Source organism: Sycon ciliatum, chromosome 4 (assembly GCF_964019385.1).
Source record: "Sycon ciliatum chromosome 4, ocSycCili1.1, whole genome shotgun sequence".
NCBI classification, from domain to species: domain Eukaryota; kingdom Metazoa; phylum Porifera; class Calcarea; order Leucosolenida; family Sycettidae; genus Sycon; species Sycon ciliatum.
In genome coordinates, this window is record NC_088646.1 from 647601 (window position 1) to 673534 (window position 25934).

General features: G+C 47.3%; 3 protein-coding genes across 3 annotated transcripts in view; 2 read left to right on the top strand and 1 right to left on the bottom strand.

Moving 5' to 3' along the window:
• LOC135813767 (N-acetylglucosamine-1-phosphotransferase subunits alpha/beta-like) overlaps window positions 1-11598 on the top strand; it is a 38998-nt gene extending 27400 nt beyond the window's left edge. The window contains exons 26-35 of the mRNA XM_065326772.1: window positions 61-213; window positions 1305-1368; window positions 3477-3974; window positions 4368-4453; window positions 5584-5644; window positions 6145-6182; window positions 6567-6621; window positions 7148-7260; window positions 8088-8178; window positions 10674-11598. Coding sequence (XP_065182844.1) covers window positions 61-213; window positions 1305-1368; window positions 3477-3974; window positions 4368-4453; window positions 5584-5644; window positions 6145-6182; window positions 6567-6621; window positions 7148-7260; window positions 8088-8178; window positions 10674-10754 — 1240 coding nt within the window. The 3' untranslated portion in view covers window positions 10755-11598. The remainder of the gene's footprint in view (window positions 1-60; window positions 214-1304; window positions 1369-3476; window positions 3975-4367; window positions 4454-5583; window positions 5645-6144; window positions 6183-6566; window positions 6622-7147; window positions 7261-8087; window positions 8179-10673) is intronic.
• A 1163-nt stretch (window positions 11599-12761) lies between these two features.
• Window positions 12762-17918, bottom strand: LOC135813770 (uncharacterized). Its single transcript, XM_065326775.1, has 2 exons — window positions 17178-17918; window positions 12762-14735 (listed from the first exon to the last, which is right to left on the bottom strand). The coding sequence occupies exons 1-2, from the start codon at window positions 17737-17739 to the stop codon at window positions 14062-14064; spliced, it is 1236 nt and encodes a 411-aa protein (XP_065182847.1). The 5' UTR covers window positions 17740-17918; the 3' UTR covers window positions 12762-14061.
• A 423-nt stretch (window positions 17919-18341) lies between these two features.
• Window positions 18342-25596, top strand: LOC135813769 (ubiquitin carboxyl-terminal hydrolase 47-like). The gene is made up of 4 exons (XM_065326774.1): window positions 18342-20494; window positions 21891-22129; window positions 22626-22842; window positions 23331-25596. The coding sequence occupies exons 1-4, from the start codon at window positions 18740-18742 to the stop codon at window positions 24759-24761; spliced, it is 3642 nt and encodes a 1213-aa protein (XP_065182846.1). The 5' UTR covers window positions 18342-18739; the 3' UTR covers window positions 24762-25596.
• The last annotated feature ends 338 nt before the right edge of the window (window positions 25597-25934 follow it).

Below are 25934 nucleotides of genomic sequence, written 5' to 3' on the forward strand. Positions count from 1 at the left end.
AATACATTAACCAACTGGGGATTACTCCTGTTGCTGTTGCTGTTGCTGCTACGGCTGTAGGTTTGCTGAGGAGTTTGCAGAGACATCATCTCACCGCCTGCGTAGCCCCGAGGACATGCAGTTCAGCTTCTCCTATTTCTACTACATGATGAGCGAGAGGAAACCGTTCAATGTTACCGAGGTCTTTGAACAATTTGATGTTGACAATTCAGGGTAGGTATCCTCTGTGTGTGCTTCTGTGTTTCTGTGCTGGGAGTGTGTGTGGTGATGTCCAGGGGCTCTGTGTTGTGAATGATGTTGCTGTTGTGAGTGATGTTGCTGTTGTGAGTGATGTTGCTGTTTCAGTGTTGTGTGTGTGTGCTGTTGCAAGGACTGGCTAGTGTTACTCTTTATCCTCATGTAGCTACTCTGTGTGTCATGGCTACACTGGTTACCCTGGTTACCATTGGTTGCCTTGGTTACCACTGATTGCCCTAGTTTCCTCGCTTTTCCTAAAGATAAGATCAGAGCTAAGGATACGTAAGCAAGTTCTTGTGACTTCATCAAAGTTTGCATGCATGATTTCGACACTGGCGCTTACTAGACAGCAATAAAAGGTCTAGAAGTAGTTTCACGACCTGAAGTAAAAGGTATAACCGAAAGCAAGAGTACATGAAAACCAGAGTGTGCAGCTTGGGGCCTTTTCTGCTATGGGTGTCTGTCACGGCGGAATTCCGTGATTACATCATTTTTGGCGCAGATCTGAGGCGGGAAATGGCGTAGTGCGTACAACTGAGCTGCAGTTGTGCAGAAAGAGACCTGCTTGAATCCTGCTTGTACGCACTACATCACTAAAATGATGTAATCACGGAATTCCGCTGTGACAGCCACCCATCCGAGCTGCACACTCTGGTTTTCATGTACTCATGCCGAAAGACCCTTACTGTCCCATGAACTACTGAAGAAAACATAGGATTCATGCTCCAATGGGAAATACTGTCGTAGCATTTGGGCACGTTTTGTACTACTTTGTTGTAAATTTGGCATTTCAGTTGTAGCCATACGCACCTGATTTCCTTTGGCTCGGGACTAACCGGGAGCAGGCCCACCGCCAGTGCCTTCCGGCTCCGTTTTGGCTTGCGCTAACCAACCCTTTTTTTGGGTATGTGCATGTAGTTATGCTGTACTGTTTGTGTCTGTCTGTCTGTCTGTCTGTCTGTCTGTCTGTCTGTCTGTCTGTCTGTCTGTCTGTCTGTCTGTCTGTCTGTCTGTCTGTCTGTCTGTTTGTCTGTCTGTTTGTCTGTATCCGGTGCTGTGTACTGTAGACATCTATCACATCGTGAACTACGCACAGTGGCACTACGCCTATACACACCACTGGACAGTGAGGTAGGTCAGCTGATCACCCTACTGTAAACCTCCCAATATTCGCATCACTGAATTTTACCTATGCACTCAAGCCAGGAGGAGTAGATGTACTGAAAACTCCTAAACCCAGGCTAAGTGGGATTGTACCCGGGAACTGTTTGTGAGTCAGAACTTCACCCAAGTTGTATTCTTTTTTAAACCTGAAATCCATTTTGTTTCAACTCTGCAATGAAGAAAACGTGAAGAGACTCAAGGGTGAGGGATAAAAGGTGAATAGAAAGGAGAACAATTTTTAAGTTGTTGGAAACGAATCGTGGATAGGAGCAAATCTAAGCATAGCATGGTAATAATAAAGTGGCCAGATCGCCTGATTCTGCAAGCACAGACTGTGCAGAAACAGCAGATGCACTGGGAGAGAACATGCTTCTTGCTCCACGCAAACACATGACACTAGACTAGCATCGTCCGCCGCAAACCAGGCTAGGACTGCTCCTGCTGTTGAGACGGCCTTGATGAGCGGGACAATACCTATGGCGTGCATTGCCATGGCAATGGGGTCGCCTTGCGTCGTCCCTTCGCGGCTCAGGATGGTCTCTCCTCCAACAAACAGGTTTGCTGAGTGACGGTAGTTGTTAACAACAAGAGGTGCAAGTGACGGGCACAGGTGGCGCATGTCCTGTAGACAGACCTCACGATTTAGGCTGTTAAAAGCATTGGATGCATCGGCTAGGGGAACACCATCAGGATCGGGGCTTTCAAAGGTGGCACGCATTACGTGGACCTTTCTCCACATAATTGAAGACTTCCAGCTGCGTCCTTGATGTCATCAACAATGACGGACAGGATGGCTTTGCCAACAATTCGTCGGAGGGTTTCCCCGATTCCGATCGGTCTTACTCCTGGGCGCTTGTCCAGAGGGATCAGCCAACATGCTGTGTAGGCTTCCAGTGAGGTAGGGTCAACGACCGATGTCGCCAACCTGCGGGCACAGCAGGCAAGTGCATCGCACGGATGGTCCGACTCATCAGCAAAACTTGTGCACATCCGTCGCCACGAATTGGGCAACCGCCACCACCTCACACATGAGCTTGTCAACATACTCATAGCTCTTAATGTCGTATCTATTTGGCCACATATTCTCCTTTATGCTTTGAGAACTGGACTTTATAGTTTATACATTTACTTCCTACCGCGGTCTTTTTGGTCTTGCTGTGGCGTCGATTGACATTGACGTAGTCAATCAACATAGGCCAGCTGCTCCAAAGGTGTTGAGTGCAGCTCTTCGGACCACTCCCCTTGTCAGACACTCCAACCGGACTGGATGTGGGAGCTCTGGAGGGTCACCCTCAATCACAGCGTCTTCGTGCAGTGACTCAGGCAGTGACTCTGGCAGTGACTCTGGCTGGGGGTGCTTGTCCTTGAGGATATCACGGACAGTCGAATTCCCTACACGCTCATCTAGGTGCATGGGTGCACCATTGGAATAGGAGTCTAGCCAACCCAATGCGCAGCTCAGTTTGCCATTGGTGACGAGGTCAGCGAACTTGCCGTCCACATTGCGGCCTACAGTGTGATGGGTGCGAGAATGCTGCTACCCCAGCTGAGTCTGGATAGTGCGACACTCCTTCACCAATCCTGGATGTCACCTCTATCCCAGGTCAATCCGTCTCAACAAGCACTTTGCAAATGATAACCGGGTGCATTGTGTGACTATAGTAGTAGCGAGGTAGCATGATTACAGAATGCATTCCTAGTACTCGATTAGGAACAGTCGTGACTGAACTAATCTATCCTGAATGTATCCTAAACCCATCCTGAATATATCGTCAATGTAGACATCTTTGTTGATAGGTGTCCACTATAAAGGGAGGTTCTATTGTACAAAGATGGAGGTGTAGAGGGGGAGGGGGTGGGGGGGGGAGGACCAATGCTGGAATATTTTTTACTGAGTGAGCAGGTTTTCGGGGCATGCAAAGATGAAAACTTGGCTGTGTCTTGTGAGGTATTGTACTAATATACATGCTACCTAGTAGGCAGCTGCCTGGTTAGATCTATGGGCAACACTCACAAGTCACATGCATACTCTCACGTATCTTGTTGGGTTACTGTCTCTTTCTTTTCTTGTGCAGAATATGAAAGATTTTGAAGATGTTCTGTTTGAATGCCATCGGTATCCTAATCGCAGTTTAGAGGAGGCAAATGCAACGCTGCACAGTGCAACGCTACACAACACAACACTGCACAATACCACACTGCACAATACCACCGCAACACTGTGTACAAACTGCACTAACTCCACCAGCCATTCAGTAGGTACTAGCATAGCACCTGTGCTATCCTCCGTGCCAAACACCACGAGACAAGTGCCCAGCTCCAGTGCATCAATGGCTGCCTCTACTGTATCTACTGTGTCCGCTACACCCGCTGGTGCAAGTCTACTGTCCGCATCTCCACCTGGGTCTGCAGCATCAGCAGCAACAGCATCTGCAGCAGCATCTGCAACATCATCACCATCCAACACCAGTACTGCAGCACCATCATCTGCATCCAGTGCACCCAGTGTCAATCATATCCATGAGAACCTACCATTGCCTGGCAATGCATCACTAAATGACACCCAGGGTTTGGTGAGTGAAGGAGGGAGGGAATGAGTGAGTGATGAAGGGAGGGCGGGCGGGAAGGAGGGAAGGAGTGAGTGATTGATGGAACGGGGGAAGGATGGAGGGAATGAGTGAGTGAGGGAGGGAGGGAGTTAATGAGGGAAGGAGTGAGGGAGGGAGGGAGGGAGGGAGGGAAGGAGTGAGTGAGGGAGGGAGGGAATGAGGGAAGGAGTGAGTGAGGGATGGAGTAATCAAGCGGGCTGGTGATTGTTAGGGAGCATTTCCTAGTGTTGTTCTTGTCTTTTTCAAGACTGTGTTGTAGCTACTGCAGTTCGAGCGGTGCTGCTGTATTCAAAGTCTTCTGCTGTGATTGAGAGTATCCATTTCTTCTCTGCTTCTCTTTTGTTCATGTCTACACAGCCAACGGTGACACTCCCGTTCTTTGCTCAATGTCACAAGTTGATCAAGCTGCTCAATGAAACCTTGTTCAATGAGTCCATGCACAGGTAATAACAGCAGCAACCATGTACTCCAAGTATCTACAACTTGGAGTCCTCCTGTTGCTGGTATGTGAGGTCGGCCAGAGAGCGCGTTTGCTGGAGGTGGAATTACTTCATTGCATTTTAGTGTAACAACTAAAAAGGTAGCTACTGCAGTTCGAGCGGTGCTGCTGTATTCAAACTAAAAAGGTGTGACTTCTATTCGGGAAAATACAGTAGTATAGTAGTGGGTAGATGAAAGCCAGAGTGTGCAGCTCAGATGGGTAGTGACTGCAGTGATACTCCCATACCACATCAGTTGAATGATGCAATGCATGCAGGTTGCATTCACGCGCGGAAGCAGACCTGCGGCTGTACGTTGTGCAGCAGCTCACATGTAGACTACTCATTACTCTACTGGGCCCCCTCATCTGCATCAACTCTAGCAGTACCGAGTGCTTGGTGTTTGAGGACATTCTCTGTAATATTACTTATGTGTGCAATGCTCCTCTTACTTGTGTGTGAGTGTATACGTGTGTGTGTGCGTGCGTGCGTGCAATGCTCCTGTTCCATATTCACACCGGTGTGTTGTAGCTAGTAGTAGACCCAGACAGATTTTGCTCCGTTCGCCTCGATATTTTGCCGCAAAATGTTGTTGCAAAAGCTTCGATATTTTGCCGAGCCTGGCACAAGAAACTCGATAGTTTGCTCCATTTTGCTCCGGAAAAAAATGTGTATTTTATCCACTTCCCGTACAACATTTCGTAAAACTCGCAGAGTCGGTTTCTCAACATGGGTTTCCACGCACGTGTCCCTGAGTTCTTCCAAAACCATGTCGATCCACAGTGAATCCCAGTGATATTTCGGTGACATGATCTCGTCCTGGGCAGTGTATCGTGCTGAACGGGTAAGAACCACCAGGAAATCCAAGTATCAGGCACCGATTTTACCCAACATATCGATATTTTGCTCCGATTTTGCCGGTAATTTCCGCCTAGCTAGTAGGGTTTCTTCAGCAAAGACGTCTACTATATTATTATTTGTTTTGAGTCTACTTGGAAGTAGCTGTGGTGAGATCGTGAATGTGTGTTTAATAGAACTGCTATGTGTGTTTAATAGAACTGTTATGTGTTTGACTGCTTGATACTTTCATGCAGGCATGAACTGTTTGGTGAAGACGATGTTTCTTTTGAAATGCTTCCGGACAATATCACCAAGGTGAGTGTGCTGCAGAGGAAACTACTTTTGCTCTGTAGTTGGATGTGTGTCTGGGGCTGGGCCCGTGGCCTGGGGTCTCGGTGTATGTGTGTCTGTGTGTCTGTATGTGTGTCTGTGTCTTAAAATGCAACAGTGGATACCGGGTAGGCGGACCACACAACAAGAGCAAGACTTGACTGATTGATACTGATAATATATTAACGTTTCGACAATAGTCTTCTTCAGAGTGATAATGATGAGAGATGAGGGAGAGGACAGTGTGTGTGCCTGTATGTGAGTGTGTGTACAAACAACAAGCTATCTAATACTCAAAGCAAGTCGAAGGGAGAGCTAGTTTAAAGATCACACTCTAGTTATCACGCCAGAGCTCTATTCTCTTTACGATGCTGAATGTGTCCATTCTCAAGTATACGGCTTGAGATCTGTACATTGGTATTACATGCACGTGTGATGTAAGCTGTAATGTGACATGCTCTTGTTTCTCTCATTGTTCTTGTCAGGTTGCTGACCAGCTGGATGGAGTTCGGCGCAAAACAAGGTACCACTGCACCCAGACATATATCTGTGTTTAAATTGTACTGGTGCATTCTGCCTGCTGTTTCCACCTCTCTCCTTCTCTCTCCGTCTCTCTCTCTCTCTCCTTCTCTCTCTCTCTCCCCTTCTCTCTCTCTCTCTCTCTCTCTCTCTCTCTCCCTCTCTCTCTCTCCCTCTCTCTTCTCTCTCATCTCTCCACTTCTCTCCTTTCCTCTCCTATCTCTGGTAAATCAGTGCACCATTACACTAGAACGGTCCATAACAACTCCCAGTGCTACCGTACGCACACACAACCAGCGTGTGTGACTGATTTTCAAAAATTGATACGGATTCTTCCTGCACCTTCGTCACTTAGAACGGTTTTCTTAATTTCTTTTCTGTTCTTCAGGAAATTTGTGTGCCTGAACGACAACATTGATCATCGCAAGGAGGAGGCACTGGTGGTGAGTTGTTTTTTCTCTACTTATGCATGACGTCACAGTAGTTAGTGTTGGACTCTGTGATGACTTTAAACACAGTCGTCAGTGTTCAGTACGTGTACATGTGTTGCATTGCTGCTGGCGGCAACTCCGCTGGCAAAGTCGGCATCATCCTCACACAGCAGAGCACCCGGGACAAGATATTGTGGGGTAGTCAGGGTCAAGGCTGTTCGTACATGTACATCTCCTGTGTACTGGGTAGATACTAGATAGGCCAGCTAGGGCCCAACGCAACTGTGTGTGTGTTGATACTACATGTGGTGTTTTGATTTGCTTTGTGCATAGCAATGGGCTGTGCTGGGCTATCAGTTAGCACTACTTCGGAAGTACCTACCCAGGGTCTCCACTTTCTTGTACTCACTCTGTGTGCGCTGTGTGCTTGTACTCACTCTGTGTGCGATGGTCTACCGGTATGTGTTGGTGTGTGTGTGTGTCGGTCTGTGGTATCGGTCTGTGCTGCCTTTCCGTTCTCTCTTATAACTGTTACCAGATTAAAGCTATGATCCGTGAGTTCTACGAGGCCATGTTCCCTAAACCATCGCAGTTTGAATTGCCATCGACCATCCAGAACCGATTCCTGCACGTCGATGAGCTGCGTGCTTGGTGAGTTTGCGTGCAGCTGTATCTACTGTGGAAATACCAGCTTCAGAGCCACTCAACCTGTGCATGTATTCAATGTATTCATTTTATTTTATTTTATTTCACCGTCCAATCGCAGAAGCCAATGCAAAGGAGGGGCGTTAGCCAGCCATGGCAAGAGAAGGAAAAAGAAAGAAGAAAGGACATAATTATCGGAAGAAAATAACGCATCAACGGGGGTGAAATTGATCGCTATGTTGACTATGGTGAATAGTGACGAGACAAGCTAGCTTCATATTTCATGTGTGTCTGCCATCTGTTGGTGCTAAACGAGAGAGCTGCAAGCTCAGGATCCTCACTATGTGTGTTCTTTACCTAGGCGACTGCTACACTGATTAGGTCATCATACGAACAACTCAGTTTGCTCAGCTAGCCGAGCACCACCTGGTACGTAGGGGGTACGTCCAATTCCCGGCGTTAATCGGGATTCGAACCCGCGCTGGAGGACCCTGGCTAGCGCTAGACACTATTACACATCGTCTTTTGGCATAGCTTTGGGAATAAACGAATTGCTACGTATGTGTACCAGGCTATTTGGCCGTGCAGTGACTAGCTGGGATACAGTGAATGTACTGGTAGTGTTGGTCCTGATCCGTCATTGTGTCCTTGTCGAGGATTTTAGCAGTTAGCTGTTAGCAGTGTACACGCTATGTTACAAGTTGTACTGACCTGTAGCTACTGCAGTGTACACGCTATGTACTCTTGGTTGTACTGACCTGTAGCTACTTGCTTTGACTACCCTATCTGTCCTATCTGTCCTATCTGTCTGTGTTCTCTGCTGCTTGGTTTAGGCAAGCCGAGGAGCGGCGACGTCAGTTCTGGATGCGAGCTAGTGTTGTTTCGTTATTCGCTATTCTATTTGTTGTCTTTTGTCTACCAAAGGTGAGGTTTACGGTACCAGACTGTCTGTTTTCACATATGCCTGAACTGCATTTTCTGGTTTAAAAAAAAAGTATGCAGGAACATATTGTGTACGGTAGTACTCGTACTGTACTTGAAAGCGATGGCACCAAAATCGGCTGGGTAGTCAGAAATAGTCATGTATTGGTCAACTTGGATCCAGAGTAAATAACTGAGAATAAGCACAGCGTATGGTGGCTGGTGATAATACAAGTACAGTCATGTACCTTTGTTAAGCATGCTTGTGCAATTTGTACTGTACAAGCCATGATCTCCTCGCCCCTGTGCGCCAGTCCGTTCTGTGTGGACCATTTTGATATTAGTACAGTTGCGCTCGGTGAAATCCGACCCAGAATGCAAAACTGGCGCCCTGGACCAGTTTCCTGGTGCAGGAGTTGGATTGGTTGGATCAGAATCTGTCGAATCCGGATCTGGATTGGTGAATCGAATATGCACAACCCTACTACAATATTTTTGTAGTCCCAGTAGTCTTGAAGAAGGGCTGAGGCTTCCTGCAGCTTCATCTGTGAAAAGAATTCGGGTGGACACACCCATTCCCATAGCGCTGCACATCACATCCGAACCAGTTCCGTTATTTTTACAACGTTTCGGCACTTGGCCATCGTCAGGTAATAACAATGAATACCATGGAAGCCACACAAGAGCAGTATATATGCAGAGTGTAGCGCCAAAAAATATGCGAATTATGTCACCTAGTATGCAGAAGGGGGGGGACAGAGAGAGAGAAAAGACGCAACTAGCACATCACGGAGGAGAAGCAGCAGAAGGTAGCGCGCATTGTGCTCTGTGAATGGCGTTACGCAGAGTGTAGCGCCAAAAAATAAAATGATACGAGTTATGTCACCTCTATACAGAGGGGGGAGAGAAGGTGCAACTGTGCACATCACGGAGAAGAAGAGCGCGCCGTTGTGCTCTACGAAGTGAGGGTACATGCCAAATAATTATGGTGTTAATTCTAGCACATTACCATGATTACAGGAGGGGAGCACGGAGCCCCATGCGTCAATGCACTATGAGGTTACACTTCCATGCCAAACTGTTACCACCAGGGACGCGACGAGGCATCAGGAACAGAATGGATTTGAGTGACCCGCCTCATATTATAATTATTCAGTGATATTGAAGTAGCAGCAGGGGAAGCTGAGAAAATTCACAACAAATCCCATCCGGTGCTTATGTTCACATGGCGCTTGGCATCACGAATCTCAATTGCCTCGCGCAGTTTGCGACGGGCTCGATCAGGCTCTCTTCCTATTACTTCAACTGCAGAGAATGCACTTTGCCCATAGTTAAGCTTGCATCCAGGGTGAGTGGTACGAAAATGTTGGCCCCATGGCTTGTAGAGTTCCTGTCGTCTTGCCTCACCATTATGTTCTTCCAGGCGAGTTTCCAGAAAGCGGCCAGTCTCACCAACATATTGTTCCGGACATTCTTTGCACTTCAGCTGATATACAACATTCTTCTGCATACATACATCCTGTCCCCCGGATATACACGAGATACACGGCCCCTTTGGGCGACCTCTCTTTTTCGGTTGTAGCGGATTTGCAGCCTTGACACATAGAGGAGGAACGAGGGCGGAGCGACACAATGTGCGCCTCAGGCTACCAGTGTGCTCATATACGACTCTAACCGGAATTTTATACTTTCTGATTGCTTTATTCACTGCTTGATGTACTTTATCTGACTTATATGGAAGCTTTAGAAATGCGCAGCATGGGTTGGCATGGCGACGACGATTTGGCCTTATGGAGGCAGTGCGTGCCTCTTCAATGATTCTCTCTGGGTAATTGTTCAATCTTAATTGTTCATGAACCCTCGCTTCACTTTCTGCACGCATTCTGGTATTCGATGAGAGCCTCTGAGCTCTTAGGAATTGTGACGAAGCAATGGGGCCAACATTTTCGTACCACTCACCCTGGATGCAAGCTTAACTATGGGCAAAGTGCATTCTCTGCAGTTGAAGTAATAGGAAGAGAGCCTGATCGAGCCCGTCGCAAACTGCGCGAGGCGGTTGAGATTCGTGATGCCAAGCCCTATGTGAACATAAGCACCGGATGGGATTTGTTGTGAATTTTCTCAGCTTCCCCTGCTGCTACTTCAATATCACTGAATAATTATAATATGAGGCGGGTCACTCAAATCCATTCTGTTCCTGATGCCTCGTCGCGTCCCTGGTGGTAACAGTTTGGCATGGAAGTTTAACCTCATAGTGCATTGACGCATGGGGCTCCGTGCTCCCCTCCTGTAATCATGGTAATGTGCTAGAATGGCCAAGTGCCGAAACGTTGTAAAAATAACGGAACTGGTTCGGATGTGATGTGCAGCGCTATGGGAATGGGTGTGTCCACCCGAATTCTTTTCCCAGTAGTCTTGGTTGGGATTTGACAAGTAACGGACACTGCTATGTTGAAATTGTTGTGATAACATGTTTATCCTTCTGTGTTTTGTTGAAGGTCCGACGCTGGTTTCGTCACCTTGGCAAATTATTGGGCTTCGTGCCGCAGCGTGTCCGCCTTGAAATGAAGAGAGTGTAGGAATTTTAATTTTTACTTGTAACTTTTTGCACATTACTCTGTGCCTAGAGTGCAATTTTGATAATTGCTGCTATTTGTCTTTCTAAATCCTCTGATGTGCCGCTGTCCTTTCATGATTCGTCCTGTCGCGAGTTTTGAAGACGTGTTGAGACTTTTACAGAAGATGTGTACGCAAGCACGATGTTGCCTAGATAGTGCACTGTGTTCTGACGCTCTTCTGAGAATGCCGTTGCCGCGGCTGCGCTCGGTTTTGTCATTGTTCTAGGGTACGAGTATGGGCCATGCAAGCGAGCTTCACGTAACTGTTATGATAGTAATTTATGAAATGATCATTCACCCATGTGTGGCTCTGCTTGCACTAGTATTAGTTTATAGAGACAGCACCTTGCTCATTCAAGTTCAACTACGTGTATTTGTGATAGGATCCATGAGAAATATTATTATTTTTCATATAACACGCTGAAGTTAGGCAAGAACTTTTTTTAACGTCTTTTCGCAGTGTACATTTTGTCCAATTTTGTCAAACATAAAGAAGTGGCAACTGGACTGTGGTGTGTATGAACTGTGAAGTTTGGGGATGTGCGTAGAGGATGCGGAACTGCGTAACAATATGCGTAACAATATGCGTAACAATATGCGTAACAATATGCGTAACAATAAGGTGTGCATACATGTACAAGTATGAGTACCTTTTCCATTCCCTCAACCTGTGAATATACATGTACATCTCAACCTGTGAATATACATGTACATGTATTTATTTTGTATATCGTATTTATTTACATGTACACTGTTTGGAAGCTTTGTTACAACTTTGTTACAACACGTATTACTACGATCACCAGGCAACTGATGGATCCAAAACGGGCAGCCAGAACTTAAGGGGGAGTCAGGTATTTACATGTATTTATTTTGTTATAGCTGATGGTGTACTGTCAGCCGGTGAATTACATGGCCAAAGGGCAATCCAGAGACCAATGCTCAAGCTTCCCAGCACTTGATAGGCTGGTTTTATAGGAATTGGATCTTGTTTTGCAAGTGGGTTCCATAATATTTCAGTACTGTCAGTGCTGTGCACTCCCACCAAAACTTCTCCATCAAATTCCATCAGAATTATCATGCCACGTACAGACACGTTGACACCGGAAATTTAACGTTAGTTGCCGGGTACATGGTGTGTAGAGGGAGGGATGACCTACTTGTATAACATTGTGCAGGGTAACAATTAGTGCATGTAGACTGCCTGCATGCTTGTTGCTCATCGGGTACCTAGCTGCATGTTGTGTGTACATCAGCGAGTTATAGATCTTGGTGGTGTGTAGTGACTCACTGGACTGTAGAATTGTAGGTACCGTAATCTCGCGCATATTACCATGGTCTTATAATCGAAAAGTCGCTGTTTTCGGTCTTTTTACAAGTGCATTCTGTTCGATTATAAGTCCATGGTCTTATAAGATATGCGAGAGACAAACATAGCATCGACATGTACATGTGCAAGTATTATTTTTGGTGAACGTCAGTATAATGGAACCATGATGAACCTCGTGTGGTTTTGTGATTTTCATTCACTTATAAGTGCATGTTCTTATAAGCGAGAGCAAGAGTCCATAACCCATGGGTTATGGACTCTTGGCGAGAGTGCTCTTATATTCGAAAATAAGAACATGTCCCTAAATGCGCGAGATTACAGTATGTACTGGTCTGATATAATTATTTTTCTAATAGGTACATGTATATATGAGTCGTAGATCTAAGTGCATCATGGGGGCGGTCTACATAATTATAACCCAAATGTAATCTTGCTTGCACTGGGCAGGTGGCATGAAACTTGCTCCATGCCAGGGGCCGGACAGACCGTGTTCACACAGTATTGTAGAGCATGGAGGAGGGACTGGTGCTTACAACCGCCAGTTTCATGCTGTCACGACAAAGAGGCAACCTGCCAGGCTACATCTCACATCATACAGTCACTTTGGTACGGCGAATACAGTCACGTTGGCACAGCGATTACAGTCGGAACGAATCTCATTTTTCACATACACATGTACTACAAAAAAAAAACGCAGTACTGGCAAACATCACTCTTTCTCAATGGACTAGAACTGATCAAGAAGAGCAACAATGAGTGTCACCAGCAGCAGCATGACAGTCCGGGAATGTCCCGACGCATGATGCCATCTAATTGACAGCAAGCAGGAGACAACAGCTAGACAAGAGCTAGCTACCAGGACAAAAAAAACAATAGGGCGGAACAAGGAAAACGTTTTCACAAAGACAATACACCTGAGCCCACCATACAATGATACAAAGTACACGGATGTCTGAAGAGATAGGAGAGTCAAAAATAGTTTAAAAAGCAGTAGACGCACAGACAGGGCTCGCGCGTCAAAGTCAAAATACACAAGTGGCGCTGGGGTGAATCGTGCACAGGGCAACTTGCAAGGTTCAAGCGGCTGGTGAGCAACATCAGATGCAAAACCAGGATCGACTGTGAGGGAGAATTGCCGTAGTCTACTGTCGTTGCTGTTGCTGGAAAAGTCATCACCTTGTGCGACGCCAGAAACAGGAGGCCAGGCGGATAGCGGAAGGCAAGAACAAGAGACTAGACATCCAGTGCCAGTGAGCGAGTGCACTAACACAGACACATACACACCATAATGGCAGATAGTGTGCAGAGCTTGGATGGCTACCTGGCTGGTGAACAACAGGATGTGCTGGAAAGGCTGGGACTAGCAGCAGCAGCACCAGCAGAGCATGGCTTTCAAGCCAGCTGCCAGCCACACTGCTTAGCACTGACAGACAGCATGTAGGACACAGAGACAACAACAACAACAACAACAACAACAACAACAACAACAACAACAAACACAGGTCATACTCATCATGTTGGGTTTGCACGACGCCTCACTTCCGCTTGTGCGACTTGCTCGGCCGCTGAAGATGGGATGGAAATACCAGTACAGGCTAACGGCATTAGCCATATTACTAAGACAGATGTACCAGCAGGTTGGGCACGGTGGTGAGATGGGAATGCCAACACTGTGCAGCGTAGTACAACCATGACGACGTGACATGACTTCGACACTGCAACAGTAGAGGCAACCAAGCACTGCTGTTTCGGCTAATCATGGCCCGTTGCACTGACTGCACACACACACACACACACACACACACACACACACACACACACACACACACACACACACACACACACACACACACACGCGCGCATACTCAACAGCACACTAGCATGGCGTGCATGCTCAAAGTAAGCCTGGAGTAGCGGTGCCAGCAGCAGCAGCAGCCTTCAGTCCGAGTCAGAATCATCATCATCCAAGCCAGCGGCATCACTGTCACACATCCTGGGAAGCTTCTTGGCCAGGGTGGACATTTTGACTTGTTCCAGGGCAGCACACAGCACTCCAACAGTACGCTCTCTCTTGTTGCCCGATCCACGCTTCCATTCTGTCAACAGCTCCAGATAAGTTAAGTATTCATTCTGGCTCACTTTTCGATGCTGAACAGCTTCGGCCTCCACTAAAGTAAAGCCTAACGCTCTAGCTAACTGCAAGAAACGCTGACTGTTGACGAGCTCCAGAGAGATGTCAGAACACAATGAATCGCTCAGCGGCCGCGAATCACAATAATTCTCCGGTAGCTGACTAGGGGAGCCCAGGTGACGCAGCTCTGCAGCAATGTCTGGATGTCCCGCATCTTTCAGCGCCTTGGCCAGAGTCTGAATGGTGCGAGGGGGTCGCTTCTTTCCTTTCCCTGCCCGCCACTCCTTTAGCATCTCAACAGCCATCGTGTGCGGCTCTTCTCTGTAGCTCGTCACGAACAGGTCAATCTCATGCTTCTTGTATCCCAGCTTGACACCCACGCGGTTTATCTTCTCTGGCGTCTGCAGGCGAGTGGCAACATCTACAATCATGTCGTCGGTGACATCACGGCCATCACTCAGTGCCAGCTCAATGTCCACATCTGCACAACACCAACACCAACAGACACCGGGAACACAAGTTAAACACAAGAATTTTAAAAGGGGATGCGGACACAATAATCGTATTATTAAAAGCCACGAAGAAAAAATGTGCGCACAATCATAATTGTTTCGCTTTGGTCCTTTACTCATATCCTATTTCCTATATTGGCCCCTGTAACAATATGCCAGGCTGATCACACACTGTGAACACAGACAGTGATACAAGTCATTCGTTGGTACTCCGAGTTTCAGGCCAAACGGCCATCCGACAACACTAACCGAAGACTGATTGGCAACTGAAGTATGAAAACTACTGAAGGCCAGATATCCCTTACCAGCTAATGTAAACAAGAGAAATGGTGGTTAACACACACATGGCAAAATGGCACTAGTTACACGCCTGCCCACACAGCGCTCTCTAAGCTGCAAAATTATGGCAAAGAGCGCTCACTCTTTCTCTCACCACCATTATTAGTTCGCACACGGCGGCCAGTCAATGCATGTCTGGTGATGTATCCACATAGCTGGCTAGTACATCAGTTAGCTATTACGAAAGTGTGACATTTGTACACGGTGTGGACTGTATCACAGCAGACATGATGTGTTAGCTACAACGGGGGTGGGTGGGTTTCCTAACCACTTGGATTTGCCCTTGTCCACTGATAGCAAACAAAAGCGGGAGAAGATGATTTCTTTCAGGACGCTGTTCTCAGTGTATGCATAGGAATACTGGAGGTCACGAGTGGATGTTAGCACTGGCTGTACGTACACAGTACATGCAGCATGCAGCACTTGACTACACTACACGTGTTGCCTACTCCTACACTGGGTTCGGTCTCTGCGGCTAGCGCAGCGCACGTCGACAGCGATCGTCTCCCACTCGTCGCATAACCTTTCAAGTCGTTTTGTTCTTTTTCGCATTCACCATGTAGTCAGACCTCGCATAACCGCACACATCCATTTTTTCACAAAAATATCCGGATAGGCGAGGGAACCGGATAATCGAACACACACACTGTATGTGTACATGGCATATGCTGTAAATCGGTAATCAGCGATTTTCTTCCGGATGGCGAGGGATCCGGATAACAAAGGACCGGATAAGCGAGGTCTGACTGTATCAGCTTACTTTTTGGACTTCAAAGAGACCTGCCGAACAAAAACCAGCTTTATCCCCTCCAGGGATTCCAAGTGTGCAGGCGATCTTTAGCCGAGGAACAGCAGCGGAACCGTGTGTTGCACAGTAATATTATACTTACTGTGTCAATGCATACTGTACGCAATCTGTCACATAATTATTGTTATTATTTATTATTCCACGTACAGTACAATCATGTACTCGTAAACACCTATCTTATCTAGTGCTGAACTCAGAGTAACAACTACTCACTTGTTCCACTGTGTGTGACTCTACTTGGTGGATAGACGACACACGACTACTCTTCTACATTTTAAATATCACGATACATGCACTACAATATCGACGCCACGCACTGCTGTTGTATTCTACCCATAGTAGGGAGTTCAGTTCCGGTCACTGAAAAGCGAAAAGTGCAGTCACAGCTCGCCTGTACAAAGTGAATGGGCGCCTCGTGGCTGCAGTTCGAGATGCAGTTCGCGGCCCGAGTATCTTCTCCCGCGGCCTTTTCGGCCTTGTCGATGCTATTTTTAGGTAGCTGAGGTCATTACCTTTCCAATGGTGCCACACATGCCATGCTTCCAAAAATAATGCCTCTGCGCTTGGCGCGGGTGCACTTCGAAGTACTAATTTCGATCAGATCCGTACTCGGCTTCGCGAGGAACACCCGATTTTCGTGTTCAGCGGCCTCGAATTAGCCTAAACCAAGAGGATTCTACAACATTGAGGCTCGCGCTTTATCGCCGTAGAAGGAAAATGATCACAGAAACCAGCCCACGGCGATTTCCTGGTGGTAGACGAAAAAATCGAGTGAACTGCGCGCACACTGGTAGAAGCAGTGACGGTGAAAACGTGTGACTTGTGCAAGTCGGCGCGCACGGCATGCGTGCACACTGCATACATGCACACATCCTGTATCGCCATGTATGCACCAGATAGTGCAGTGCTGGACGGAAACCACACGGCTCCCATACATACTTGCATTTACTTCTGTGACTACTTTCTCCCCCGTTTTCCGATCTTCAATCGACTATAACTCTAGATTGCCTTGGAATTTTGGGTTCAAATTTTCACAGGTTGTTTCTCGATTCTTCCCGGTTTAGAAAAACTAGCGTTTTATGCAAAACTCGCGAATTTGATTTTTCAATTGAAGTCCCTACCCATAGCACTTCATGCTCATTTTGCTTCAAAAATTATGAAAAAATATTTCAAGCAGAGATAATTAAATTTATTGTCAAATCTTCAACATTTCTAACTCCAGCCTCACATGTTTCGTTCGGGAAATGAAGCAACAAATTCTTACCACTATATGCTGGCTGTCGTGATACTTCGGCACCTACAGGATCATCCCTGGTCGATCGAACGTCAATATCTCGATTGCTCTCTTGAACTGGTACGGCCATACGACTGGCGATTTGTGAGTCCAAAGTAACTCGTGGACCTTCAGTCGAAGTTCTGTCCCCCAAGCCATGCGCTCCAGGACTCACTGAGCTTGACTGACGTTCATTAGAAACGGGAGCACCAGCTTGCTTCTCATCTGCGTCGTCCATTTCAGCGTCGTCAATATGAGCAGGAATATTCAATCCCAGTTTGCTGTTGAAAATCTGCCTCACCGCTGATCTTTGAAGGCGCACGGTAACATCGAGGAACCCGTCGATTTGTCGTTTGCTTTTACCGATCATCATATGCCGTAGCAAGCACCGATTGCCTTCTATTTTCCCTTGGCGATATGCGATTGTGCTCACTTCATCGTGTTCCCCCTTTGTAATGACCTTCTTTACCAGCAATTCGTCGAGAATGATGTCAGGATCCAAAACAGTACGGAGGCCACCCGCGCATTTTTGAAGCCGCTCATCTTTCGCCATGACTATTTGCTATGGATAGCTAGAGGACAAGGAAAGGAACGAGTCTGCGGCTAGCACGGAAGCGAATACCTCAGGGAACAGCAGCTACGAAAAGGTCCACAACGAACAATTCTGATTTTCAGCAGGAACAAACGACCAAACCCAGCTTACACTACTTATAGTCATGCTCTGCATGCTTAGTATAGCGCTAACCACTAGCACTACAGTCTACACTCTACAGATATATGCCATGCAAATCTGCTACCTAAAAATCTGCATGCATGGTCTATTTTATGAAAAAAATAGAAGGAGAAAAGAGTTTGCGCTAGATCTGTCGTGTCCGCGATCCGAGGGAGTTCGTCGTCACAGTCAAGTATTTTTTCACGACTCCCTCCTGGTTCGCGCGATATCTGAGCTGCGGGCAAGGTCAGGATCATGTCAAACTAGGCCGGAGGGTGTCCTGGATCCTTGGCTGAGTCCAAGGAAGTAGGATCCTTGCACTTCATTCTGCAAAGGTGACAACACTGAACAAACAAATACCGGTACGACCAGAAGAATGATGGTGAATAAAATAGAACACTCAACTCAAGCACTACTATCGCGATACCGTACAGGTGCATTCGGTATTTTACTCCCGCGATCCCGGGACGTAGATCTACGTCCTGGGCTGGTACGACTCGTAGCCGTACTCGTACATGTACGATGATGCAAGCACTCGTGTGTAAAAAAGCCAAAAATGTGTGTGAGATTTTTCAGGTGACTTGAAACAAACAAAATCAACAATCTCACTTCTCAGCTCAGCAAGCTCAGTTTACAAGTGAATTAGTTCGTGTGTTCTCTATTTTGTAGTCTACGAGTGTCCTGAGAGACTGCTGCGTAGACTACCTGAGTCTGTTCACTATCTGGATTCTTGGATTTGGGGAATTTCGTTTATCAGCACGGTCTCAGCGGTTTGCTTCCTTGTAAGTTGTATTGCTGCTGCTGCTGATTTGACCAGCAAAATATAGAACTCCAGCAGGTAATGTCGGATCCTGCGCAAGCCGTGGTGCTTGCCAATCCGCGAGCCGATGAGAATGAAGCCGATGGCTGGGTTACTTGCATAGTAACTGATGAGACTCCTCTATCTTTGCAGAAGTTCACGAAAACAATTCGAAAAACGACTACAGTGTCCGGTCTGTATGATGAAGTCACGACATTGGGTGGCATTGCGTCTGGAACGTTCCTGCTATCCTACCTACGGAAGTCCGATCAAGAGGCATCTGAAACAGTCTTGGACGATAAGTCCTCAACTCAGCTGTGGGATATTGTTTCCTCGACAAGCAAACGCTTCCTTGTCTCCATAAAACCCAGAGATGGCCAGGTGCCAGTTTTGTCCGAGACTGCTGTAAAGTCTGACGACAGTGGCGCATTGAGGGATGGTTCGTGGAAGGCCATGTCAGAGAATAACAATACTACAAGTGGCAGTGCAGCCACACTGACACAGGTACCACCGCCGTCTTACAGCTCCGTTGCAAATCGGGCTACAACACGCGGAGACCACGCCGGTCTGGTGAACCAGGCAATGACGTGCTATCTGAATAGCGTACTCCAAACACAGTTCATGACGCCAGAGTTTCGCAACGCTATCTACAACTGGCAGTTTCTCGGTGGGCCCGATGCCGCGGAGAAGAGCATACCTTTTCAGCTGCAGAAGCTCTTTGCTACCATGCAAACGTCGCAGAAGCGTGCCGTCAAGACTGTGGACGTCACGAAGAGTTTCGGCTGGACCAATGCAGATGCGTGGCAGCAACATGACGTGCAAGAGCTGTGCCGAGTAATGTTTGATGCACTGGAGAAGAACTTCAAGGGAACGGCTCAGGATCAGCTCATCAAGCAACTTTACGAGGGAACTATGCAGGACTATGTCAAATGTCTGAAGTGCCACTACGAAAGCACACGCTCAGACACCTACATGGATATCTCGCTCGTTATCAAGCCATTCGGTTCCGCCAAGGCATGCGGCAGCGTGGAGGAAGCATTACGTGTACACGTCACGCCAGAAACCCTCAACGAGTCCAACCAATACTTCTGTGAGAAGTGCAATAGCAAGCAGGATGCTCACAAAGGTCTCAAGTTTCTCACGTTCCCATACCTGCTCACGTTGCAACTGAAGCGTTTTGATTTTGACTACAATACCATGCACCGGATCAAGTTGAACGATCGCATGACTTTCCCGTCCTCTCTAAACCTCAACGGTTTCATTGCCAAGCAAGGTAACGAGTGTGAGGTTGTCCGTCGCCAGAGTATTAGCCTTGGCACGCCAGTGGATAGTGGCAAGCACTTCCCGCGGCGTCCCGAGACCTCCACGTCTGGTGCTGGTGCGGGCACACCAGCAGGCTTGTGTAGCGTTAGCGGTGATGCTGCTGCTGCTGCCAACGATGCTGCTGCCGCTGCCAGCACTGGTCCCTCTGCTTCTGTTGCTGCTGGCCCCGATGTTGGTGCTGCTGCGGCTGCTGCTCCTGTGTATGGCGAGGAGACTGGCGATGATGACGAACCCAACTATACGTATGAGCTGCTGTCCATCATGGTGCATTCCGGCAGTGCTATTGGGGGGCACTACTATGCTTACATTCGCTCTATGGAAACTGGCAAGTGGTATAGCTTCAATGATTCCAATGTATCGCCAATCACAACCGACGACATCAAGAAAACGTTTGGTGGCAGCACATCGACGGGAACCACGTACACGAGCATGTACAGCAGCTCAGCCAATGCCTACATGCTGATCTACCGACGGGTGAGTGACTGAGTGGAGCTGCGTTTGAATGACGTGTGTGTGTGCATGTGTGTGTGTGCATGTGTGTGTATGTGTGTGTGTGTGTGTGTGTGTGTGTGTGTGTGTGTGTGTGTGTGTGTGTGTGTGTGTGTGTGCAGTTCTTACACACTGGTGTTGTATTTGCTCACTGCGTCAGTGGTAGTGTAGCACTCTGTGTCTTGGTTCGTGATTGCTGGTGTGAGAAGTTGTGCCCTCTAAACAATAGTCATGATGCTTCCTGGGTAGATCTCTGCATTTCATGCCTGCTTCATTATCGGTCAGGCAAGAATATCTTGACTGCTACTGTAGTATCTGCATTTTAATTAGAGATTGCATTGTAGTACCATAAGGGCTGTGTCAGTTGCATCGCTTCATTCTATCATTTGAATACTACAGTCCATTCATCGGAAACTGGCCCGCTGGCTTTTGAAAGTCGGATTTGGGCCAAATTGAGGATCAAAACCCCACTTTTAATCTCAAAAATCTGGGTTTTGGATCTGCTTCTCCATACAATTTGCCATGGCATACCCCGTCCTAATTTTGTAAAACCTGGCTGAATTTCTATTTTCCTGTTCTTGGACTTTTCTGGCCTCAAATGTGGCAAGGAGTAATTGCACGGGTCACACAATGCAGGATGTACTGTTGTTTTCACGATATCTACAACTAATATGACAGAGACACCAAAAAGTTAGGGTGCCAGTTTCCAATGAATGGACTGTAGTATTTGTGGAATTGAAAGTTCACAGACCATTGAGCTTGTGGAGCCAGCTTTGTTTCATAATGTATGGTGTCTGGTTTTATGTATTGTTCATGGTTGGTTTAGCCCTCAGGACTCTCTGTTCACTGGCTGTTCCGCTGCATGCATGACAGCTCTCACCTCTTACTCTATTGTAGACTTAGGCTAGCGCTGGCTTCTGAGAACGGGACAACGTCCCAATCTTGCAGGGATATTAGGATCCATCTTGCTTAGTCTAGTTCAGTGTTATTACGAGCGTTCTCACGAGAGTGTTATGCTCGGTTTGATATGAGTTTGTCGCGCTGTCGTTACATGTGTATATGGATATTACAGTGTAACGTCAGTCAGCAGAATACAGTCTTCACAGATTCTTTGGTGTTGATACCAACGTAACAAGTAAAGTGAATCTCTGTCCCCGTGTTTCGTGAGCTGGTGCAACTTGTGGTTAGGTGTCTGTAATCTAACAGTATTCATTTCACCGGGTTGGCGCTGGTGAACGATGAGGGTAGAGTCCTTTTCAATGGCCAGCCTGATCATCGCTGCTTGCACACCCGTGCACACGTGTGTGTATGTATGTGTGCGTGCACTGCTATGCTTGACTCCTTGTTCCTTTCTAATCCTCTTGTTTGATTCACGGTTTAGATGGACCCCAGTCGTAACACCAAATTCATGACAACTGAAGAGTTTCCGCCTCACATCGCGCGTCTGGTGAAAGCAGTAGAAGAAGAGGAGGAGGATGAGCGTCGACAGGTGGAGATTGAGCGCTCTCATTGTCGCATTCCAGTCTTCTACCGGCCGACAGAAGATGGCCAGGTTGTAAAGAAGATGCTGGAGGCCAAGCATGATGTTCCCTTCAAAGAGGCCGTTGATATTGCGCGGCGGTAAGTCTGTCTGCAAAGGTTCTATCTCCTGCACTGATATGCATAACGTGTTAGTAAATTGTTACAGAAGGATTTCGCGATGCAGTGCGATGGCTTTAAATCTGGGAAAGCCCCGCACCTAAGCACAGAAGTTGAGCTTCGCTCGACTTTTGCATTGCGATCTATGGTGCAGATTTCTTTCCATGGGAATTCAGTATTTTGCATCAAATGTATGTCGGGTGAAAGAGTTGCACATGGGTTTGTACAAGCTAGTGCAAGCGAATCCCAGTATGAGAATAGTCATCAAAGGTGTGTTTTATTGGTCTCAACCAGACCAGGATTGTTCACGTGTTGTGAGCAGCACTCGTTCTTGGCTGAACGATATTATGGGGTGGAGGATCGGTTCACCGCTCCAGTTCAATATTGTGTGTGCACATTGCAATCATGTATACATGTACACATTATGCATGTATCGACATTCTGTGGGCTTGTTCTAACGTTATGTGTCGCTACTTAGACTTCATGGTCTTGACATCCCTGCTGAGCGATGCCGTTTGGTGAAGTTTGACGAGAACTACGACTCCTGTGAGTGCTCATACGAGGATCGTGATGAAGAGCAGCTGGGTCACATTCTTGGCGGTATTCGGCAGACCTATCTCTTCGACTTGCTGCTTGAAACGCGAGCCGAAGATGAGGAGTTTGATGTATATCAGCCTAACAGCAGCACTTTGAAGGTGGGTGTTAGGGTTAGTGGCAGTTACTCGTAGTGGCTGTTACCCCGTAGTGGCTGTTAGTGGAGTCATGCTGCACAGGAGTGTCATGTCTGTCAGGTGGAAAGAGGTCTCGTCGACGTAGTTTCCTTGCTCATATTTAGGTTTGTGTCATGAGTACTCCCCCTCTCTCTATCTCTCCTCCGAACTGACTCGGATTGCAAGTGCTACATGTACGTCTAAGTATGGCATGTGTGGTAGAAACTGTTGTGTGCTCTTGACGGGCTCCACATCCACATCTACCTTTGTTGAGCTATTCCATACCTCCTTTTATCCAATTGACTATCCCCTGACATACCTGTCCAAGAGATGGTGCAATTTTATGTGTGAGTTTTTGTGCACATGTTTGACCGCTGCTGCTGTGTGTGTGTTTGTGTGTGTGTGTACATATATATGTGTGTGTGCGCGTGTGTGTGCGTGCGTGTGTCTGTGTGTGTATGTATGTGCTACAGGTACAAGAGGTTTACCTGGAGCAGAACTCAGTGTCCAAGTCTGTGCGTCGAGTGCGTGTTTCGCTAAGCTGGACAGTGGAGGAGGTGCTGAAGTACATGGAGAAGAAGCTGGGCTTTCCCGCGGCTACCACCCGACTTGTCGTACAGAAGTATGCTGCAGACCTATCCATGCTACAGCCTGGCCGCACCCTGAACAGTGAAGGCTTTTACCGGTCAGCCATCGTGTACGCTGAACCTAGGTTTGGTTCAGACGCACCAGCTGTCTTCAAGTCCACCGATCTCTACCAGGTACTCAATCGTCATGTGAATACCGTCAAGTGGAGTGTCATTCTCCCAGACTTGCCGTCAACGGATGAATCGGCAGAGAATCAGCAAGATGATGTGCCGGATGCCAGCAAGAATGGGAGCACCCCAGCACCGTTGTCGCCCCGGGTCGTCTTTGTGGAGTTTGACCGTCGGCATCTTGTAAGCGAGTTCAAACAGCATCTTAAACAGTTTGTTGGCGGGACTGCATCCAATCAGTTCCGCTTGTTCAAGATTCACGGCAGTGGTCAGGAGACGGAGATGCGGCTTCAGGATACAATGATGTACCACAGCGAGTTCCAGCTGCGTGTTGAATACGGCCGTGCAGTTGGCGTGGATGAGCATCGTGTCAATGTGTCTTTCTTTGACCCTACTGATGAGGTCTACATGATCTCGCTTGGGGAGATCATTGTTGCCAAAGGCATGAGCGTAGCACAGATGAAAGACGAAGTTGTCAAGACCTGTCAAGAAATTGCTAAGACGAGTCCAGTCGGTTCTGATGACAAACGACACAAGCATGCTGTGGCTGTTGTTGATGCTCCCGTTGAGCATCTACGTCTGCGCCGCAAGAACTACAAGGCTCCTTCTACGGTGCTGTGTGGTGATCTGCTAGTGGGACGTGAGATGGCTGTCTACTCCGGTTGGGAGGTTGCTATCCAGCTCATGGATGCGCCAGACTTGTTCTCTGCCAACCAGACTGCAATATTTGTGCGTCGATGGAAGCCAAGCTCTCACATGTTTGGCCCGATGCAGGAGATCTCAGTGAGCAGCACTGCAGTAAAGGCGACCAAGGAGGTCCTTTCTCAGCTGAGTGATATACCCGTGGAGCAAGTGGAGATTGCCAAGGCAGTTGGCTTCTTCCCATTTCACTACTCGCCTCTGGAAATGGATGAGCTGAACTGGAATCCGAAGGTGACCGCACTTGACCGCATTCCTATCAGTATCATGAATGACGGCAACATGCTATACTATCGTGATGGCAAGGAGCAGCCTGAGGAGGTAACAACGGAGAGACGGGCCGAGATTGAACGTCAAGAGCTGCTGCGTACAAAACAGCTAAATCGAAGCACTGGTGCCGCGTCTTATCGCAGAGAGCGCGCACTGAAGATCAAGACAGACAGTGCCTAACATTGTCTAGTTTAACTTTTGCACAGCCTGTGTGTGTGTGTGTGTGTGTGTGTGTGTGTGTGTGTGTGTGTGTGTGTGTGTGTGTGTGTGAGTGTGTGTGAGTGTCTCTCTCTTTCTCTCTCTCTCTTTCTCTCTCTCTCTCTCTCTCTCTCTCTCTCTCTCTCTCTCTCTCTCTCTCTCTCTCTCTCTCTCTCTCTCTCTCTCTCTCTCTCTCTCCTTTTTTGTGTGAATGTTTTTTTCAACCTAACCTTTGTGGTTGCTTCCGTCCTCTTTCACATCTTTCTTTTCTGTTTTGCAGTTACATATGTGCGCAGTTTGTCCTATCTTGTCTGTTTTCTCTCGCCATCTCCCTTTTTATTTGACTTGATACATTGTTTCAGCCTCACTGGTAGGTCACCAGCAGCCTGACACTGCTTACTCCTGTCCATACTTATGAAGTATATTTTCAGCCTTTCCCGCCGTGGAATTCCTGTGTTGTACATTTAGCTGTTTTGCGTTTCTTGCTCTTTTGTCGAATTATGAACAAGTTTGACCGTGTGCTAGCTGGTCACTCCTATGGTGCTACCACTACTACACTGTATCTGTATTTTTTATATTTTTGCTAGCATCCTGCATCAAACTTCGTGTAGCTGCAGTGATTTCAAATCTGTTTGCGGACTTGTGTCTGCTTTGTTTTTGTACTCTTGCTCGACCCTCATTTTTATTTTATTTTCCAATGGCAGTAGTATGTGTACATGTCAGTGCCTGAGCATGAGTGCCAAAGAGTATACTTTGCTCAGCTGATGCATGTTTGCCTATTTCCATCCTGGATGGTGTAATGCCAATGTCCTCTCTAGTCGATTGCGGTTCCCTGGTCTGTTGGCACACGCTGCCATGGTTTTGCGCTGAGGATGGCAAATGACGATGTGCTAGTATTCCTACTTCTGTGCCTGCCATCCGCATCGAACATGCCGCGACTGGTTTGATTGTGTTGCTTGTTTGGTTACTTGGTACTTGCCACCACCATGCACACATCTAGCTCTACACCAGGGAGTCGTATAGACCCCCTGCTCTACACTACAGATGGATATGCAGTGCATGATTGTTCAACGCCATTCATGTCATTGAAGTGTTTATAGAACCAGCAGGGAGTAGTAAAATACGTATTTTACTACTCCCGGATTAGAACTAGAA